Consider the following 22,412-nt stretch of genomic DNA (forward strand, 5'->3'; position numbering starts at 1 on the left):
CACGATTAAATGCAACACAAGGTTGCGATTTTCCCACGTTTGTTCAAATTTAGCATGCAGATTCCTGTAATGGAAACATGCGCATGCTGAGGGTAATTGGTTCCTCCAGCTATCATGAGAACTATATTTGGTTTAAAGCCTTAATCCTTATTTGCTGCATTAAGAAATATAAAGCTCCATTTTGTCTGAGTGCAGACTGCTCCACTCTGTGTGGGTTTACTGAGAATAATCTTTTATAAATGCACAAGTCATGCTTCCATGAGATTTGAGATGCCCCAGTAAAGCAGAAGGAGGATCAGAAGAGGAAAGAGGGCTGTCTGACCCTGACTGAGGTCACGTCTCAAAGGGGAACTCGTTGTGAAAGCCAGTGACAGCCCAGAGCACAGAATAATCTCACAGATCCACAGATCAGATGCTGCTCAACTTCAGTTTGTTCTAGAGTTTGACTCGTAGCTTAATGATCAAAGTCTGTGACACATCTGTTTAACACAGTCGGCACATAGATATTGAAATGTATAACTGACTGCTGAGTTGTGAACCAGAGATGTAATTGCAGCTATTCATCCAATTGATATATTTGATTAAAAGACAGATGAGTCTTACGCAAATCAGACATAGTTAGTAGTTTTATTCTCACATAAAATAAAAATGTTTTTTTTGTCTTTGTTTTTTTGGCATGGATGTTTAGATTTTCGTTTGTTTGCTTATACAAATGTCTTTTGTACAACATCAGGGAACCTAAATTGTGGATATTCCCCACAAAGTATGTTACCAAGTATACGTGTTCAAGTAGAACTTTTCCCTCTGTCTGCTAATCATGGAATTATCTCATCAGATATGATTTACTATATGTTCTGGGACTTTTATTACCAGTTTTAAATATTTAATGTCAGGCTTGACAACTGGGATGCCGAGGCAAAAAGGAGTGAAATATGGAATGGCAATTACATAAGTGCTGTAGTAAAACAAGCCTCACTTAACTACCACTTTAGTTAAATTAACCTCCTGAATAATAGACACAGCTTTTCAGGAGTATGTATATAAATGTTGCTAACATTGTTTTGTTTTTTGTTTTCTTAAATTTTCTCTGCTTATCGTTCAAGTTTTAAGTTTAAAAACTGTAAATATGAAAATCTTAAGCATTGCTATCTTTCATCCCCCATGATGTGAGGGTTGGATGTGAACAGGACGCATGGCTTGTTTGTTGCCAAAGGAGCCCACACCCAACAAGATTCTGTCAGGCTCTTATACTCTCAAAAACAACGAAGGCACAACATATGCAAGCGTTTCTGTTCTGAATGTCTGAGACTTTAAAGCCGCAAGGTACGGTGGCACCTTGGATAGTCAAGGTCCATCCTCCATATTACAATGGCCTGAGCTTTGGAAATATAGCCTTGGAAACTTTTTTGCTCCTCTCATTTCCTGTTGCCTCTACATTGTCAGTAAAAATGCCAAACAAGTGACCATGGATTAATCGCACACAGTCAGGATACACAAGGGGAAAATATCACTCACACACACTTCCACAAGCCAGGGCAGGAATGAGCAGTGAGGAGTTAGATAGTTCTCCCTCATTCTGTCTTGACACATTGTGTTTTCTGCTTCATGGGTGAAGTGACAGTTGTGCTAATTTTGAATGACAGCTGCATTGGCGTCATAACTGCCAGTCATTCAAACTTGAAGTAATGGTAAATGCTTCTTTTGATGTGTTGGGGCCTATTGTATCATGGGGCTTCTTGGGAGATCTGCCAATGCTTCCCAGAAACCTACTGTAAAGAGATCTTTGGTATATCATTACATACCTGCCCTGTCTGCGCTGGCAGACAGCGAATAGAAAACTGTGTTCGGGGCTAAAAAATAAAGTCAAGTCTAAGTGCTGTAATGGCCTGCCTCCAAATTTGTGTCCATTCCCCTCTATGTTAAAATGTCTCCAGCTTGGTACGAAAAAAAAAAAAAACAGTAAAGTTTTAGTCTACATAGTTAATTTCTCCATTAATGACATCAGTTAGTTAAAATAAGCAATTGTTTCTTCTTATTTCTTCACACAATTTATTACTTAAGCTAGAATAAACTGCTACCTAAAGCCGCTATACTTGCACTAATATTATATTATAGCTTGTTATGGCTTGTTATACTTGAAATGTTGACTTGTTTATCTACAGTTTTTCTTTTTGATCCATCTTGTTCCTTTCGGGTGCATGTTATTTTTTTCCCAAATAAAGTTTGTTGAAAAAAAAAGAAGCGCTACACCACTTTGCGCCTTTGCCCCTGTTTGATTTCGCCCAGACTCAGGAGGGTCTGGCACCGGCAAGATGGCGACGTCCTGTGCCACCACACTGAGCTTCTGAACGGAACCACTCTTTAAGAACTGTGTGGGTGATGTTACGTTGCATGCGTCCATGTTTACATACAGTCAAAAGTTTTCAAAGTTAAACGTCGTTTTGTATACATCGGGCCGGGGAAGTTCCGAATGGAGCATTCCAACCGCCACCCAGAAAATCTTCCTCTTTTCATAGCCCAGTGTGGCACCGCTAAACTTCATTAACAAGTAGCCTACACACTTTTGAGTTTTTATTTTGGATATGTTGCACCAAAGAGGCCAATGATTCTGCACAGTAAAATACAAATAACAAGCACCTGTTCATAAGGTAAGACATGTTCTGCAAACAGTAATTATCTTTTAACGCTGCTAGCTACTGGCTATTAGGACTGCAACAAGAATGTGTAGCTGTTGCTTTGCCAATTTCAGTTAGTGTGCATAGTTTAATAGTGATTTACATGTATAAGATTAGTAAGTGTAATTTATTTTGATGTGATTGGTTTGATAAATTGTTTGATGGATGATAAATGCCAAATCTTAAAAGTTATTTGACAATCTGTGCTCTTACTGAATCATCACGTGCAAGTAAGTCATCTACATTAGACATAGATAAATAAATTATGTTTTTGCAGGAAAATGGTGAGACTGTCATACAGGCTTCTAGTGTCAAGTACTTTAGGGCATCTGCTAAACCAACACAGGCCCATGCAGTGCCAATCTGTTGCTAATCGCAATCTCTTGTAGTGGATGTTGGACAAGCTGAAGTTTGTGTGCTTCTGTTTATTGCTTTGAGTGAAAACACTCACATTTAGTCTGGTGGAATCAAAGACTAGCGGCTCGGAATAAATCTCAAATACATCCCCTGCTGCTGGGAAGATTCACTCAGGCTGAAATAATCTCAGACAAATGCACTGTTTACTCATGTTTAAGTGATGTTTGCTGGAATCTGTAGTGCCCAGCTGTTTTAGGGAATTACTGAGCTTTTTTCATAATTGAAACATCTACACTTATTGGCTTTTTTTTAAAAAATTTTTTCCTTTTTTTTTTACCCTTGGCATCACTTTTTCACCTTTCAGGCGTAACATTATGACCACCTTCCTAATATCATGTAAGATAAGATAATACTTTATTGATCCCCACTGGGGAAATTCAGATGTTACAGCAGCACAAGTCAAGAAAACCAGTGACCAGAAAGAAATTAAATAGGACAGAGGGACACAGGGAGTGTAGGTCTCCCTTGTACCTCTAAAACAGTTGTGACTCATCAGAGAATGGACTGAGGGTGTCCTGTGGTGTCTGGTAACAGAATGTTGTTAGTGGGGACCTTTGTGTCCTATGGGTTGAGGGGAGGGTGCTCTGTGGATCATCCCACTGATACTGGATCAGTTTGGGATCTAGTGAATTTAGAGGCCAGGTCAACACTGTGCATGCATTTTGAGTTGTTCCTAAACTGTTTTTGTCACCACACATCACCACACCATGGTGTGGTCTGGGTGTGTGGTACATGTTTAAATAACATCTAAGTGTGAGTAACGTCCAAAAGTTTCCCAGCAGAACATTGAATTGTCACAAGATGGGCAATGTTATTTAATTCTAGTGCTGTACAATGAAATAGCTTTTGCCATTGAGGTTCCTCATCTCATCACATTTACACAGAGAGTATTTGCACTCAGTTTGAGACCGCCTTCTATTTGACGCAGTGCAGTCCAGTGCACCACTTAAATCTCAGGAATAACGTGTGTCTTGCTCTGTGTAAACTTTGCACGAGTTGAATCCGTGACAGAACTGTTGTTATTTCATTGAAGTGCATTATACAGATGTAAAATGTTAAATTTTAACTTCGTCCTTTGAGGCATTCCTCCAGACAAGCTGTCTCTCGCAGCTGCCGCGGTCAATACGTGCGCCCTAAAACCAGCGCTGCTAACATTACCATTTAACCTTCTATAAAATTGCTCACGCAGACATGAAACGGTTCATTTTATTTGACTCAGGGAAATTAGGGGCAAAGTACAACTCTGCAAGGCCTTTGATGACAGAAGGAAGAAAAGAGACAATCCGGGCAGGTCAGCTGACTCAGCCCGAGCCGCCGACCTCTGTCATGCGTCGCTCTTAGCTCACCTGAGACACCCGGTCACTTATTTTTACATAATTCCTCACTGCTGTCATAACTTTATAGTCAGAATATGACAGAATATAACTTTCCACTCTATAATGAGTGGACACTGATTTTTAGAAGGAATTAAAAAGAAATTGTGGGAAAAGACAAAACATCATTCGGCACAGCTTACAATCATACAAATATATGTTATTTTATTGAGTAATATTCCAGAATAAGACATCTCCTTTCAATTCATATAGGAGTAATTGTAGAAATGTACACAGGTCTGATGGCAAACATGGAGAGAGGGTGAATCGAGGGCTTGTGTCTGTAGATACTGAGAGGGAGTCATCCCTAGAGAGCCAAAGAACACTGATGTATACATGCTTTAAAAAAAAATCCCATCTTAGTCAGGGCAATTAGTAGTTATTTTTGCAGATCACAGCCTTTGTAGCCTCCAAATCCTGATTCCAGTTAGCCTGTTAGATTTGCTTCTCCTCCTTGAGTGCAGGCTGGTAGTACGCGTTGCATATTGCTGGTCTTCTTGCTGCTCTGCTGCTTTTCGGAGTGTTTCAGAAAAGCCAGTGTGTTCCTGCTGCTGCTTTTGGCTCTTATTGTAAGGAGTCCAACATGAATCTAAATCCCTGTAACACTCAGGAGGTGCCTGAGGAGTCAGGCCTGCTCTCTCTGACTAATCAGCGCCAAGGCCCATTTTTATTTATGGCTTTTCTTTTTTGTTTTTTTTTGTCCTTTTTAAAATTTTAAGTGTCAGTTTTTAAGGAAGACAAGGGGATTGGTTTGAGAGAGAAGTCAAGAGTCTGTAAGAGTGGGGGAACACGACCGTGGGGCCTCTCTGGAAGACTTTCTGGAAGGCGTGAACTTAACCCTGTGACTGCCTAGCCCATTGCTGGGCGTGGCAGGACAAACGTTGGCTTCAGGAGTTTTTCTCCTGCTCTTTTGAATATGTTGCATCTTTTGCAAACACAGTCCGGACGGAGGATTCACCTGGGCTGAATTTCACTCAAGGTTCGTATCAGTGTGGACACAATGGTGCTGACGAAAACACAACAGATAGGAGCAAGTATTCTGCCTCCGTCTTAGGGGTGTGCGTCAGAAAGGGAACATGGCAAGGTAGAACAACTACCGGCAAAGGCAAATAAAATACATCAACACAGATTACGTCAGTACATTTCTGAGGAAACAAGATCCGATATAGTTCATCAGACACACGATAACTGTATTACTGACAAAACATACATGTAAACTGGAAGCATTCCATACATTTATGTCTTTAGGCAGGTTTTGTCGACTGGAAACATACTGCTATGCTGTGCAGGGATCCAGTCAGCAAAATTCTGCATTTTGCACTTTAAATGAATGCCGACGTAATTACAGATATTCAGCACTGCAGCCGACTTCTGTCCTGTTTGGAATATTATTAGTATAACTCAGGGACAGTGGCAGATATCCATTGTAATTCAAGGAGTGATTTATGTTCAGAATTCACAGGATTTGAGTTGTTCAGTCTTCACAAACATGCCCCAAATAATTAGCTGCGTAGCTTTTATGCCCACGTAGGTTTAGCAGGGGAAAAAAAGTAGCATAGTACCTCGTTTTGTTTATCCAATTTTCTTTCTTTTTTTTTTTCTTTCTGCGGAACTCATCATAGACAGAATACTCTCATTAGTACCGTAAGTAATTATAATACATGAGTTGTAATAAACACAAAAATCAAAAGCAAGCTTAGCACGGCACATTAGAAAGCCCCGGTGAGCTCAGTATCGTCAAATTACAGCGTGGTGTAAACAGCAAAATCTCATCACAGACTGTAGAAAATCAGGAATAAAGCACTGTTTTCTTAAAATTCCTTGTGTAAAAATGTGAACATCAGAATATGTCACTGCAGTGGATGAACTGAAATTACAATTAGAAGTTATGGCTTCAAACCAAGCGGTGTGTCTTTTTGCCCCTTGTTCTTGCCTTCCAGCCACCGACTGCATCCATTAGAGGGAGCTAGTCGTACATAGACGTTCCCCATAACCTGACAAACCGCGTGGTACACAATATATACTGTTTCTGGAATGAGATGGGCTGCAGTTTTTTTTTTTTTTTTTTTTTTTTGGATGATTTCACAAAAGGGAAAGACAACATGGTATACATGCAGATTTAGTAAAATGTTAAATGCACCAGTCTCTTCCAATGCTATACAGCATTCAGTGTGATAAAAATGCCTCGTTGCCTCTTGAAATACGCTTCACATAAAGGTTTACCTGGCTTTGTCCCAAAGTTTTCCCTGGATGTTGGTAGTTGTTCACACAGTGCAATAAAACGTTTGATTTTGTGATGAATCAGCTGCTGTGTAATATTCTTTATTGCCTCTGAAAGAGTACGGGGATTCCCTGTTTGTCATAATCTTTTAAGAACCTTCCTGCACAGCTTGTTAATTTTCAGACGTTTCAGGCAATGCCCACAGCTTGTAAGGTGCAGTGTGCTTCCGTTTAAATAATTTAGGTGTGCAAGAGGTGGCTTAGTGTATGTTATACTCCTGAACTTTTATCAGATATGTGTCTTGGAAGACACTATGGCTGCTGATGCTTGCGCTGTTCTGCTCAACTGTTTCGAGGCCCGGATGTGTCGTCCATTTGGCCTCTCGGTCGAGTTTACAGGAAGAAATCACACTGAGTTCTGAGTTCGTCATGAACAAATGGATTTTGCTGTCTTTGGCCAACCTTGGGGAAATTTCCGCACCCATGGCAGGGTGGCTGTTCTCTCGATTGTGTTTTATTGAGTGTATCGATCATTGTTTCAATCTCATGCCCTTTCTTTTTCTCCTTGCTCCTCCGTCTTGTCTTACCGTACTCTTAGTCATAGATGCACACACACACACACACACACATGCACACCCCCTCACAGACCGTATAAAGACACTGCGAGTGTACGCCTGCACAGGCAGCATAATGCTAAAAAGAAAGTTAATGGGCTGTGGACACTGAGGTTGAGGTGATCTTTGTAGGACAGGGATTATGGCTTTAAAACTCTCATGCGTGGGTGCGCAAACTCCGTCATTGTTTTTACTTCCATTGTTATCACCAAGACCTTACGTACCGTGAACGCATTCTCACATTAGCAAAACCGAGCTCTTTCCTGCTTAAAACGTTTTCTACTCTACAGCTAACATTCTCCTTTTTGCTACTTAACTTTAACATTCTTCACTTACTTTACTTAACTTTCAAAAGCATGAGCAGCTTGACTGCATTTGCCTCCATTATTTGCTCTCTACTTCTCAACATTCACGTTACTTTACATTAAATGTTCACCTTCAACTTACTTTTCTGCTCAGATCTCACATTCAGGTGCTCCATCAGACTACTTAAGGTTCTCCGTTCATCGTCTACTTTCAGCGTCACCATCTGACAACTTACTGTGGCGTTCTTCAGTATTACAAAAGGAGGGACTGTTTGGGAAGTAGAAACCTATGGAGGAAAGGAAGGGACAAAGCTACAGTAAAGTCGGTGTGAGAGTTCATTTGATAAACTTACTTTGTTTCTATCTGATTCAGTGCACTGTGAAGTTGAAATGATTACTCAATTAGTTAGTCAATAGGAAATTAATCACAAAATGACAAAATTGGCCTTCAGGTAAATTATAATTTGGTATATTTTTCTGTCAGTAGCCGTAGCCCTGCTTCATGTATTGTACGTGGGGAGAAACAAATGTCTCATTTTGTTCCCACTGCTTTGAACCTCCAAGATCTTTCAAAAAAACACAGATGCAACATTGTGTGCCACCTGCTGTGAGCACACTTTGATATCTTACGCCAGGCAGTGATCCGCAGTTAGAGATCCTACTAGGCTGTACGAAACTCACCAGGGACTCAGAGCATTGCCTTTTCAAAATAGAGATTTGTAGGTCTCCAGTACAAAATCGGCTACAAGGGCAAAATATCCAAATTTGAACAGAGTGATATTCCCCCTGGAAAAGCCCAGAAAATGAAACGACTTAATGAAAAAGAAAAAAAAATGCAAAGCCCTCCAACTGATTTCCTCCATACATAGACCCTCCTTGTCATAAATAGCGCACGGTGCCTGCCGTTTCTTTGTCTCACATTCATTATCATATCCACATGCCGCATGCCGAAATACCTTATCGGCATTCCTGAAGAATACACCTGCTAATCCTTCACTCTTTCTAAATAACCGTCTCCCCGTGATGACCTCTTTACAATTCCGCACACAGTTTTAAGACTTGCTTCACCCCCTCAACGCAGCACATCCTGTAACCCTCCTTCACGTTATGTCACAATTACAGTCCTATACACTTGCCAATGCACAGAACTACCATGATTTAATCTCTCAACAGCACTTACAGTTTGCCTTCCATGTTTCCCAACAGTCTTCCTGACATAAAGACGTATTGCTGTCTGTGTTTGTTGAAGGTATCCATGTACACTCACTTTGACTGAACATTGTGGTGACATTTCTTTTCCCCTCAGTGGCTCACCAGAGCAGACGGCACCTAACAGCAGGCAGCGCCGAAGCACCCTGACACTTCCCGTTTAGAAGCCTCAACTTCCATCAGGTCAGTGCAGTTTTATTAAATTGTAGGGGCTTCAGATGGAGTCAGAACATATGGTGGATTGCACCTCAACAAAGTATTAAATTAAAAAAGCTCAGTGCCCACGAGGCTGCCCAGAAACCCTCTCCGGTTTTGTTTTAAATGGAAAGTGACTGGAAATGGTACAGAGGCCAGATGAAGTATCACCTTTTCACAGACTGTGTCGTGCTCTGTGTGAAGGACACAGCTGAGGTTACCCGTGGCTCCTCTGCTCAGGCTCAGTCAGTCACACATAGACCCTTCGGTGCATCCATACTCTAAAAATCGTCCGTACACCAGGGTTAAAACACAGTCACGCCAAGGCATTCTCTCAGACAACTACATTTTTGAGGGCAATTCTTCCAAGGTGATTTGATAAAGCTAGTGAGTGGATAAGCTGCCAGACATCCTCAGAATAACAAGTGCTCCGGCTCAGAGGCTCCTCCGGCTTTGATGTCAGGCTTCAAACTTGACTTTATTCTGACAGCAGATGCCGAGTGAAGTGTACACACTACGGCTCCTTTTCAGGTGCCTGAGTTCACATCTGCACCGGATTTATTAAAAAAAAAAGAAAGAAAAAAAGAAAAACGCGACCCAGTTGTTCATTTTTAGTCTTTAACAAGCTAGTGCAATAATTAGTGATCAAGTGGTGGAGATCATGGAACAAGAAGTGGGTGTAACTCCCTCTTTTTTTATTTATTACTAAGAATTATCTTCTTTCTTGTTGGTAATATGTTGCTCAGGCATTTATGTTGTGTTTTATGGCTCAACTTCCTTAGAGGGATAGTTATTTTATTTTAATCATCACACTTTTGTAAGTGGCCTCTCTCGTGAGCTTCATGTACATCTTCTTGAATCCAGACGTCCTGTTCTTGTCTTTATTTTCCATCAAGAATCGCCACCTTTCTGTCGATTTGATCTCGCGTTATTATCGTCGTTATCATATTTTACGGACACGGCTTCTCCCTGGCTGACACGAATTCCAGTTTTCAGTACACGATTAAAGGGAAAACCAAAAAAAAAATTAGAAAAAAATCGTGTTATGTGATAAACTGATCGGCAAATAATTTGACCCCCTCGTTAATCTCTCTAAATCTCATCGTGCCATGCTGACCTGACCTGAGCTGACCTGGGCTCCTCGCAGGTTTCTTTCCTCGCTGAGCTGTTTCATCTCGCTTTGAGTTTTAGTTGACCTTGGTGATTAGCTTAGCTGGTAGGCAGATGGTGACCGGAAAGCTGGCTGAGCCATGCAGCCACCGACTTTAGGGCTCAAGAGAGGGCTGAAGATTATCATGCAGAGTCAGCGCTGGAAATGGTGAATATACAGTCTTAGAGAGCAGATGTGGGTAGGCATGTGAGAACAGGTGAAATTGTCAGCGAAACAAAGACGCTTGAGGGAAATGAAGAATGCTGTGTATTCGGGGGTTACTGGGGCCAGAGAAAGAGGCTGACGGTAGGACAGGCGAGTTGGGGGGGGGGGCAGACCCTGGGCTTACTTTCTGTGGGTCTGTGAGGTGAGGGGGTTGGGGGAGGTGGGGACTCCTCTCTCAGGCCTTCTTGGCTGCTGATGGACTGCTGACTCTTTAACCCTCAGCATCTTGTAGTGCACTTCTGGAATGTGGTGGTCAATTTTGGCCATTGCCTCAGCCACCCTCAGTGCATAATGGGCGACTGTGTTCCCAGTGTCAGTGCTGCCCTTTGTCCCACCCTCAGTCTCCTGTGCTATGAGGCATCAGCCTTGGGAGCTTCTTTCCGTCCATTCTTTAGGGTCGGCGAATCTGACGTCTTCACTGTCTTCCGAGGAGGACTCACTGGCTCACTGGCGATCTCGTGTAGCGATGGTTCCTTATACATGGCAACTGTCAGACAGAGGCATTTATGGATTAATGACTGAGGAGATGGTTAATAACTGAGATAAAGTGGTCTGGAATACTGTACGAAGCGACACACACCCTCTATAACTTTGGGCAGGAAGTGTGCGGCTCCCTTGGTCTTCTTTACCCGGTTGCCCTTCATGATCTGGCCATCACGGTTGATGCCGATATACCAGGAGCGGCCAGACTGGGTCTGGCGATAGAGCATGGACGAGTACGTAACGTAGTAGTTCTCAAACACACTCTCCTTGAACTTACACTCGGGAGTGAAGTGCTCCTGAAATGAAACGTGGAAAAGAGGAAGAGGTGGATTTATATTAGAAATTAGAACGCAAGGAGAAAGATAGAGTGCAAATGTCATGAGAAAAGTGAATATTTTTCTCTTTGAACATGAACTCCAGCACATGTCAGTATAAAAAATAAATACATAGTGAAACACATTAATTAGGTGACTGAATCCCGAGGGAAAGGAAAGACAGAATTAAATCTGGACTTTCTTTGAAAGCATGAACATCCCTGTCCTCTGAGAACAGCAAGACATGGATGCATATGTAAAAAAAAAACAAACAACAAATGCATTAACATCTCTGCTAAACAACACGTTCCCAAAGGAAAAAAAAGATGAAAGGCGCTAAAAAACCTACACCAATACAATTTCTATATATGCACATGCTTATATTTTGTACATGTAAATGACTAGTTTTGACATCCGACCAGATTCCGGCAGGTTTCCTGATTTGCAGACTCACACCGGTAATGCTCAGCACCGGAACCTGCCCATTACCCGCAAATATCTAGAAGCTAAATCCGGAGCCAACCTCACCATTAATGCACTTCCTGTAGCCTGACCCATGATTAAAGTAAACACGTATGGGACACACAGTCACTCACTTTAAAGTGATTTATTTTTACACAGCATTATACAAAACAACAAGAATGTTGTTTTCCTGCTTTGGCTGACACATTTCTTTAATTAAACTGAACCAACTCATGATGTGGATCTATGGGGCCACAGGAGAATAGGGTGAGATAAGACAAAGAGTATGTTTTATGACTGAATAAATCTGGCTGTTTCCCAACAAGCTATTTCAAAATTAAGTGCAATTAATAAGACTTGAGGGCTCATTAGAGTAGCATCCTATTATCTGGCTGATACGGAGCACTGAAAAGTTGTGTTGCTGGCATTCACAATAAAATGGAAAATATAAATCCTCATTAGACTTGATAATGTACTGCGATGTTACAAATTCTGTGTATCGTTGGCATTTCTGATTTTTAATGAAAAAACAAAACTAACTATGAATTTATTAAAGTATAGCAAATCCTGGTTGGATTTTCCGTCTGTTTCCAGCTGAAACCAAACCCAGTGCGGGCAGTGTGTCCTTGTTTCTGGGCTCCAGAATAACTTAACGCATACGTTGCCCAGGGAAGCGAAGTTCTGAGTCATTGTTGAAGTGCTGTGGACATGTATATATGGTTGAAGGGGATTCATGGCTGTCGCTGAAAATTATGACAAAAGGTAGCTATCCAGGGGCCCACTTTGTTCATTTCTTTCACGGGGTCTGATACAATTTCTTTCATGGCGGTGAGCCCTTGTTGCAGGGCTCTGCGATCGAACCGCAGCGACTGCTCGAGGCATCCCAAGCTCAGAAACCTGGCTGAGATCATTGTGAAAAAGTCCCAAGAAAATAGGTGATATTGATCAACAATCTTCCCCCTCCCCTCCCAAAAAAAACAACCACTGGAAAATCCATCCACAGTGAGATTCGTCCCCCTGCGACCCTCCTAGAGAGAATTATGCTATTAAAATAGACTACTCTCATGTACTGCCAATTATCTGTGCCCGGCTAAATCTGAATAGACGTTAGAGAATCAAATTAGCAGAACTTGGATCAAATCCAACAGTTCAGCCGCTCATTGTAAATGATCATGTTCCCGCAGCGCTTCTTCTTCCTCCGTGTCCTCAACATAAGGACTACTGAACCCTGCATAATGTTGACTGGTGATATTAACTAATAGCGACAGATATACATCTCTCTTAGACTGCGTCAGGGTCTGGACAGGGTCCTTCGTCTGTCAGAGAGCACAGCCCATCTGCTGGATTGATTAAGTGAGGGCAGCAGCGCAGAAAAGGCTGAGCGGAGAATTTCTCAGGGCTCAGGATGACAGAAGAGGGCCAAAGGATCACGGCTCGGCGTCGGTCGAAAAGTTTTAATATAGAGTGAAAAGTAGATTGAAAAGGTATAAGAGACCTCTGGTTTCGCACTTATCGCAGGTCATCACCTTTCTCCTTCACGGCGAGGAGTCATCCTTTAGCCGAGAGCACATTTCATCCATCCCAGCGTGCGCCCATTTCACTGCCGTCTTCCCCCAATTAAAAAAAAAACAAGCCCCCACCCTTTACTGAGCAAACACTCCCACCACCCTCACCGCCACATCGCAGAGCTATTTTAAGGCTCCACTGACAGGTTTGATATCTTCTGCTGTGCTAACACAGAGGATGGGATCGATAGATGATCCGCTTCATTCATTATTAATCAGGCCAGGGAGAAAGAGAGGTGGGAAGTGCGGGAGACAGAAGGAGAGACGGGAAAAAGAACAGAAGATCACTCGGAGAGGGCAGAGGGGTTGCTCGCTGTTGAAGGAGTTTAAGGGAAGGGAGAAAAGGAGGGACCCGCTTCTTCGTACGCGAGAAAAGCAGGAACGCCCGGGCCAAGAAGGGCTTTAGCCGCCGGCACCCCAAGATCTGATACCCATGTCCCTCGGGAAAGAGAAGCCATCGCTCCGGCAAAATACCCTTCAGCTCAACCTTTGAAACGACACCAGCGATAACCCCTCTCCCAAGTCATCCTATAATTACCCTTCATAATCACTCCCCTGAAATTGGTCTAATGATAGAGCCTTCTGTGTCTTCTGTTTTTCATCCAAGTACCCTCGAAATGTCCGAAGAAAAAAAAATACAGTCTGTGAGAGCAGGGAAGACAATTAAATAAATTTCCTCATATGACAGTGATTTTTCACAATAACCTGCCACAATGGCCAATATGCCCGTCCCTAACTGATACAAATATGTTGCTGTAATTGTCCCCATCCCCGAAGCTCACCTTGAGCTAACCTCTAGACCTCGGCCGAATAACAGACTCCACTCAGTGCGTACTTGCTGATGATATCAAGCCGGCAGATTTACCTGCCCAGATGAATAATTGCTGAATATGGGTGTGAGTGTGTTCAGCATTTTTTTTTTTTTAGGAGCGATGGGGGAATATTTCCACGTAAATATTAGGCGTTCGTACTGGAAACTAAATAAAATCCGTTTGTTTGTTTTGTAACCGTGACTTATTCACAGACTTGGAAAGCTAGCGTTCCGTCCGTGTGTCTCAAGCCAGAAATGAATTTGAATGAAAGCGGGCGAGGAAGGTAATGTGTGTAGTCCGTGCTGAGAATCCCTATGATGGGAGCAGCCTTTTTATGATGCAGAGTATCAGCCCGACCCTCCCCGCCCACACACACCACCTCCTTCTTCATCCCTTGTGTCTGATTACATCTGCTCTACCTGCTTCAAGAAGCTTTAGTCTGCATGCCACCATACGCTAGAAGTGCACTTATCACCAAACAAGGACAGTGAAGTACTAATAATGTACGTACACGGGGCAGAGTACCCTAAATCTAACAAATACTAACATCTTTCTCTGTGTAAAATTAGGATAGAACGCACGAGGAGAGAAGTTAATCACTAAATCTATCATGCATGTATAATCGGAATGAATGCTGCTGAAAATGCCGCTCTACTCAAGAACTTAAAACATTTAGTATATGCTTTGCACTTTAGCAGAGGTCACAGTGTCATGCTTCCTTTCCGGGCTATTGAGTTTGGCAACACCTCATCTTGACTTCATCGTGGCCTGTGTTTCCACTGATACAGAGAAAAAATACGTCTGCACACAGATGCTAAGCCCAACAACCAATCAAAGACATTTTTTAAACAAAATCAACTAAACAGAGCTCAGACGATGTGTATGACTACCTAGCTGTGACCCTTCTGTCCTTCACAAGCGATCTGATCTTTTGCTGTTTTGGCGTAATTACTTCGCAAACTCCAGACAAACTTATCCCCAAAAAAATGCTGTGGGTGGGGGACATTCAGACCGACCTCCAGACTATGTCCCATTAGCTCCTCTGGTAAACTTGAGGTAAGCTGTGAAATCTGCCTGGCTGCAGTAATCCCACCATACTACTCCATTACTGCAACATATAGCTTATTCACGGTGATCCTCTACTGATGCATGCACACAATCTGTGTGTGTGTGTGTCAGTGTTTCCAGCGCTGGGAGCTGACGGCAGGGCATGTTGCTGATGCTCTTGTCGAGCCAGATGTAGATGCACTATGACACGCCACGTTACATAAGTCAATAGGGCATAGACGTGCTCATTAAGGGGGGTTTACAGAGGATGAGCCTGGCAGTTATTGCTGTCTAGCACCACACATGTATGGGTTGTCTCTAATGCTTTATGATAGCCCAGGGAAGCATGTTGCTTGCATGACGAGAGCAGAGTGGATGGTGATGCCTGGGGACACGTGGCTCCACGGTGGTTGATTGACAGGTGGAAGGCCCTTGTCAATATAAATGCTGCTGAGAGGCGAGCTGTAGCTGTCACTCCCCTCTTCGACCCTCAGCGACAGAGGTGACCAGCTCCACAGTGCCCGCTGCCCTTTTTCAAAATCCCTCTTGTTTAAATTTTCTGGGACAGAGAATAAAGGCCAACTCGGTGTCATTAACACCGCCATAACTATTTCATATCAAATTGCAATGGCTATTCTAATATATCCCCAAGAACATTTTGGAAGAAATGTGCTGTTCACGGTAGGTTGTTAATCTATCAGGCAGAATAGGTTTTTCCTTCCTTAAGTGTTCTTAATTAACTGCCTGGCAAAAATGCCTTTTTTTATTATTACATTTGCGCACTTCATCTCCTTTCTCTTGCCCTGGCCAATTATTCTCCCGACCACTTTTTCTAATGTCCACATTTCCCCCTGTCCGATGATAAAAGCGATGCTGTCTGGCCCCTGCCGTTGCCCTGCATCTCACTGTAATCCTCTCATGAAAAGAATAGAAAGGATATAGCTTTCCATCAATACCTCTAATGCCTCTCCGTCACCCACGCTTTTTTCGATCTTTGTTCACTGTTTGCATGCTGTACCATAAGAACGATGTTGAGAGGTGCCTGAACAAGATGTAAGGCCGGTCGTATTCCTATTTCTTATATATATAAAAATATATCCTTATATTTACCTACAGTAAATTTAGATTGAATGATTGATTATGTACGGTATCTGTCTAAAACTGCTTATGTGAAAACAATCCCCCCATCCCCCTCCCAATGTCCACTCTTCACACACACACACGCATACTGAGGAGTTTTCCGGAGCAGATAGATTATAAAATGGGACAGGAACAAGCCAAGCTCTATTTTTGTATCAGGACCAGCCATTTCCTGGTGTCACCTACAGGTAAGCAAGGCTGAGATTTATGCCTGAGACAGGGAAACAGTGGACTCCCTGTGCTTGTTATGGAGCTTGGCACAACAACCTGACCATTCTATGTGTGAACAGGACGAGGAAGGAAGAAACAGCAGTCGAAGAGAACGTATGCAAAAAGATGACAAAATAGCTCGGAGGGAGCAACTCATCACTCTGTCAGTCACCGCGGCTCCTCTGAAAGTGACAGTGATGAGCTTATTTGCCATAAACGAAAACATTCCTGGCCTGTGTCACGTTCTCCCTTGGCACGCGTTCGAGATAAAAAGCAATATGAACATGCTCTGAAAGCAACAATAAGTGTAAAGGGACACATTTTCCACCTGTGTTCCTTCCTACGCCAGCAAATGTGTACGCGAGACGCAACACAGAGAATAATATGGGGTCATAAAATCGGGCATAAAACATGCATAATATTACAAAAGAAGACAGATGTTCCGTTGTTGTGCACCTCAAGACACAATTCTTGTAACTCTGTGTATGTGTGTGAGAAAGGAAATTCTCTAAAAGAGGTCAGACTGGGATGCAGCGCAGCTATTGACTGGTGCCGAGGAAATCCCTTCTCTTCTCCGTTCGCAGAAGCAAGGCACCAAAGTCTAATGCATGCTAATCAGGGACTCAGAAGATAATAGGTGATGGAGTAGTCTATAAGCCGTAATTCAAGATTAAACTCTTCACACGTACAGATGATATTCTCCTTTTTATTAAACCACGATGACATTCGTTCCTATTGCGCATAATTTTCCCTTCCATCCTTAGAAACCAGAGGATTATATTAAAGATATGTTATATTATTATTTTTTTGCTGTAGATGAATGGCGAGAGTGATCCCCGATTGGTATATTGTGTACGAAATCCAAAGGGAGGATGGCAACACTGTAAGCGTATACTGCTTTTGGAGCGGGGCTATTTTTATTTTTAGCGGGACGACTTTAGTGCTGTTATAAGCAGAATTGGATAGACAACAGTGGTTGCCACAGTAAGGTGTAAATAGTCAACATTTCCTACCATAGTCATCTATTATTAATCATGTGGCCACGGTTCAGTGACAATCATGAGTAAGCAGTGTCACGAGCGCTGCCCAGGGTGCTGATCAGACTCTTAAACCTAAACACTAAAGCTGTCCAAGTTCCTGGTGGAACTGCTCGAACTCAAATAATTGTTGCTGAGATCGTCCGTAACATTTTTTTATGTATTTTACAAAATATTAAACGTTCTAGCTGGACAGTGCCAGCTCCACAGTGCAAGGAGTTTAGGATCCTGCTGCTAATGTACAGCAGCTGCCAATGTTTTGGATTTCGAGTTGTCAGTTTTGTCTGGTACTAAGTTTGCTGATCTTACTTGCAGCACCGATTGAAATCATACTTAAAAGTTAATGAAGTTCATTGCAACTAAATTAAACCAAACTAGTTGAGATGCAGAAACGCTCTCATGGGTATTACACTTCAAATAGTTCCCCATCTCTCTGTCTCCGCCCGCTGCTGCTACATACATTTCTGTTTTCCAGCCGTGTACTATCAGCTGAAGGATTTAAAAGTCACCTGGAACAGTGTTAATTGTTGTTGATTCAATAAATAATGAAGACCCATACAGCAGACATGTCACAGTATAACTTTTTAAAACTAGTAAAATCCTTTATGACACTTTCATAGTTATTACACCGTGCTCCTATCCACATGCATCCATATTATCCTCAGATAAGAGACCCACTAAACTGAAAGCTGACTGACAGGCAGCGGAACTGCTAAATCCAAAATGACAGAAGATAAAGTCCTGAATTTCCATCTTGAATTCCAGGCAATAGCTTCTCCATGTGAAATGAATTAAGACCATGCACAGCAAGACAAAACCCGTTTATATACATTACATGAGATTTAGTGTCACCGAGACATATTTTTATCATATGAGGGTTGGCATACAGCAGGTATATGAGCACACTTAAGTTAGCTTTGACCTTACACATATGGCTGATCTGTGGGGTGTACTTACCGAGGTATAGAGGTATCCTTCACTATTCATGGCGAGGTACAACCCTGTCTTTGCCCCCTGAATTGCCACAATCCGCAGTCCCACTGGGATTAAGTTGAATTGTGCTAAATTGGGGAATAAAGCAGGAGTGTGTGAGAGAGAGAGCATGACGAAAAAAAAGAGAAAAAGAGGAAAAAGTCAGAAGAGTGTGAAATCCAACTGCAATACTGTATACCAGCTGCTTTCCTGCCTTCATTGTTGCTGGCTGAATAGCTGCAGTGTCACTGCTGCATGCTATATCTCTCTTAAGCCCAAATGCTGTGACCTCTTAGAGTTTATGTTTATGGTAACACAACACCATGTCACCTTCACTGTGCTCTCCACTGCCTCGAAACCTGGATAATAATGGAGATGTTCTGCCGTACCAGGTGCAGCTTAGAGCAAAGGCATTAAAAAAGTGGACAGGCTGATTCCATATTTGGGCCGATTAAATCACAACAGAAAAAGGTACAGCTCACCAAGAAATAACTTCAGCTGATGAATAAATAAAACTCAGTATCCAAGCTACAGTCGCAAAAAAGGGCCCACGTCTGAGTCTTGAAGGTCAAACAGGCAAATGTGAAGAAATGATACTTGGAAGGGAACGCTGCATAGTTTCCGGTCTGAGAACTAAATTTAGTTTGCTAAAGGTCAGAGTGAACATTCACATTGTCTCAACAGTGGCAATATGTCACCGCTGTTTGTGGGTTATAAACTTCAGACGGTGAGCTGCAGATACAAGGAGACTCGACGTCTGTGATCCAAGCGTTTCTACACATGGGCGAGGACACGCTAAAGTTGACAGGCGGTTTGACATGATACTCCATCCTATTAAAAGACAAAAATAACATGCTAATTGGAACAAATTTGACAGGTGAGCTGACAAAATCCCAACTTTTGCCTCGACTTTTCAGCCGCAGGACCCTGCAGCACAGCTTGACACCTGCTGTGGTTTAGCTTAGTTCTGTGCATACAGCACAGCATTAACTCTGCCACTGTTGGAGATTTGACTGCTAACAAGGCCACAAGGTGTTCCACCCCTGAGTCATATGTTGGTGAAAACTGCAAGTGTTTACATGCATTTAGTGTATGTGACTGGTGCTGGGCGCCACACTTAATAATTTCAGTTTCACAAACATGTCAAATGTGTTAGCTTCAGGTAAAAACTCACACACTCACAGAATGAGCTGCCTTCATCCCTTGTGCTGTCCATGGTGCCGTCAGGCTGCATCTGCAGGTAGTATCCGTACTGGCTGTATAGCCGGGTAACAATGCCTTTCAGCTGTGGCTCTGCAAGGCAGCACAGGAAGGCAACATCACTATAGACAGCAGAAATGACATTCACTCAAATTACAGAAATCTGAAAAACAAACGGGTTGTTCAGTTATGTCAGGAGTGGACAATTAAGCCGACGTGGGTGTTGCGCAAACGGTAGTTCTTCTGATGGCCACTTGAGTCTGGCTGTGAGTCAGACTCAAATGAGTCAGTCCCCATAGACCTCCGTGTTAAAATGTTCAGTTTTACAGCATAAATAAACATTTTGACAGCCTGGAACAAAAAAACAGCTTTGGCCTCTCCAGCTAATTTCTCCATTTGTGACGACTGTATGGGGTTGAAATTTTACATAACTCACCTGCTGAAATTACATTAATGCATAAAGTTACACATAACAATGGAATGACCAATTTGCATGACATGCTGATGCCCTCACACGTTGCTAGCTGTCTGTTGAGAGGTTACCTGCCTACCTCAGCTCCACTGATGCTCCACGTCTTTGCCCATTTTCTGAATAAGCTGGGTTAAGAGGTGAGCTAAGGGTCGGGCACTGCCAAGATGGCGACAACCGACAACACAGAGCCCGAAAACAGCTCTTCAGAAATTAGGAATCCATCATCAAACTTTTTTTAACAGCTACAAAGTACCATAGTCACTAACTGTTCAGTAAAGTGATGTAAAATACAGATTGAACATCCTGCTAACAACTTCAAAACCACTCATCCAATGTTAAAACACTGTACAATTAAATGTTAACAGCTATTTATGTTGCATATTCTCTGGCTGGGGATTTCTCTCTAGATTAGTGAAAAGACAAGTTTTGTGTTGGGCACAAAAAAAAGATAGTTCAGGCTTTTAGCACTCAGTAACAATGCCTTTGCTAATTGGCGTTTTACATACACTAACACTGGGAATATTTATCAAACACAACATATCTGAAATTCTGTAGCAGCGGGTAATTCAGCTTACTGGTGACTAAAGTTCATGCATAACTTAAGCTGTGTCTACCGTGTTGTGCTATTTTTAACATAGCAAGAGCTGTGGTCATCGGAGGATGAAGTCAAGTGAGAGAGGAGGTCTGTCTCCCACTAAATAAAAGATATGTAATCACGGTGGCTGGGCGCAGGAGGCGAGGATGGAGGGTGAGCAGTGGCTGAATGATTCATGAGCGGAGTCCCTGCAGCCCCCCTTTGCGTTTATTTAAGAAACACACACACATGTACACACACCAACTCACAAACCATTCCTTCTCTTTTGGGAATCTAAGGCCCTATGGAAGACCGTAACCTTACATCATTGATAAGGCCACACCCCCTTATCGGGGAAAACAACCACCCCTATTTTTTCAAAATTTTCAATCTAATATTGCAGGTCATTGCTCGGCAATAACATTACATATGTCTGCCTGACTAACGCTAGCCATTTCGCCCACTTTCCGGCTGACAAAAGCTAGCAACACAAAATAAACACTGACTATGGGGGGATTTGTATTTAGCACTAATGGTTTGTTTACACCCAAATGTGGACGTGGCCTAATTTGCTGCTGTCATCTATTCAGACGTGGTATTAAAATACCTCCTGAGTGATCTGATTGCCTCTGAACATTCTTTTGGCAGTGTGAACACATATGTAGCCTGGCCCCGTTGATGATCCGCCTACTCAGCTGAAGTTGTGCAAGCCTCAGTCATTCAGACCCAAACACACGACCGCTATTATGATTGCCAGAAAAGACATAATCGCTTTAAGAGTTGTCTGTTCATGAGCAGAGAGAGAGAGATACATCAGGGATATATTACCCGATGTTATCTGTTTACCTTTATTACTGGAGCTAATGAGAATTACCCATACCTCGTACCACTCTCTAAAGTGGGGGTGGAGATAAATAAATAAGAACTTTATGTGTGCACATCATGTTCCACAATTTGTATCCCCATGTTGGTACGCACACTCAACAAACAGTGCTGTTCATGTGCCTGAAACTAGCGACACATTAGAGACGGCGGCTTTTTGCACAATGATGTACTGCACCCCAAACAAACCCAGTTAGCTCATTTGCATTTCAAAACTGAGATCAGATCTCGAAAACTGGCTCGAGATGCATCCGGAGAAAAATTTCTCTCCAGCTGGATTCTTGCAAATTACTTTTTCAGTTCAGGATCCATGTTAATACCATGTTTTCTCCTGAGCTCAGCACTTTACTGCATCAGCTGGGATACCCCACCGGCAACGAAAGCCCTGCAGTTCCCATGACTTAGCTTCAGTCACAGTCATTCAGTCTGGTCAGACTCAGCGAACTGACCAGGCTCCTTCGCTGCAGCTTTAATGAGGCCAATGAAACATGGATGAAGGGGCAGTTTATGACGACGGCTGACGGCCATCTGGGAGTTCCCCCTCTGCTAAACTCCTCCCATGCCCTCACATGCACCTCCTAGGGAGTGACCCAGGGCACTGCGCAATCTGCCTGCCTTCTTCGGACTAGCACACCGAATCAGAGAGAAGCAGAGGATGCAGGGATGAGATCTGTAGGACTCGTTCCCAAAGGAACTGTGCCAGGGTTGAAACATCAGTGAAACTGTGACCTACTCCCATTGTTACATGCACGCATCTGCAGCAGTCCCAGTCCGTCTCTGTTTCAAAGCCACTTGTCAAAACATTTCAGTATCTCCACTCCTTCTTTCTCTCTTTTTGCATTTTATACCCTTTGAGTTA

General features: G+C 42.7%; 1 protein-coding gene across 1 annotated transcript in view; it reads right to left on the reverse strand.

Annotated features, from left to right (window-relative positions):
• Nucleotides 1-4,604: 4,604 nt before the first annotated feature.
• The window catches only part of fgf11b (fibroblast growth factor 11b), a 33,666-nt gene continuing 15,858 nt past the window's right edge, over nucleotides 4,605-22,412 (reverse strand). The window contains exons 2-5 of the mRNA XM_047607717.1: nucleotides 19,608-19,718; nucleotides 18,411-18,514; nucleotides 10,964-11,162; nucleotides 4,605-10,870 (exon numbers count right to left, since the gene is read on the reverse strand). Of these exons, the coding sequence (XP_047463673.1) occupies nucleotides 10,734-10,870; nucleotides 10,964-11,162; nucleotides 18,411-18,514; nucleotides 19,608-19,718 (551 nt within the window). The 3' untranslated portion in view covers nucleotides 4,605-10,733. The remainder of the gene's footprint in view (nucleotides 10,871-10,963; nucleotides 11,163-18,410; nucleotides 18,515-19,607; nucleotides 19,719-22,412) is intronic.

This window comes from Mugil cephalus, chromosome 15, assembly GCF_022458985.1.
Source record: "Mugil cephalus isolate CIBA_MC_2020 chromosome 15, CIBA_Mcephalus_1.1, whole genome shotgun sequence".
In the NCBI taxonomy this organism is placed as follows: Eukaryota; Metazoa; Chordata; class Actinopteri; order Mugiliformes; family Mugilidae; genus Mugil; species Mugil cephalus.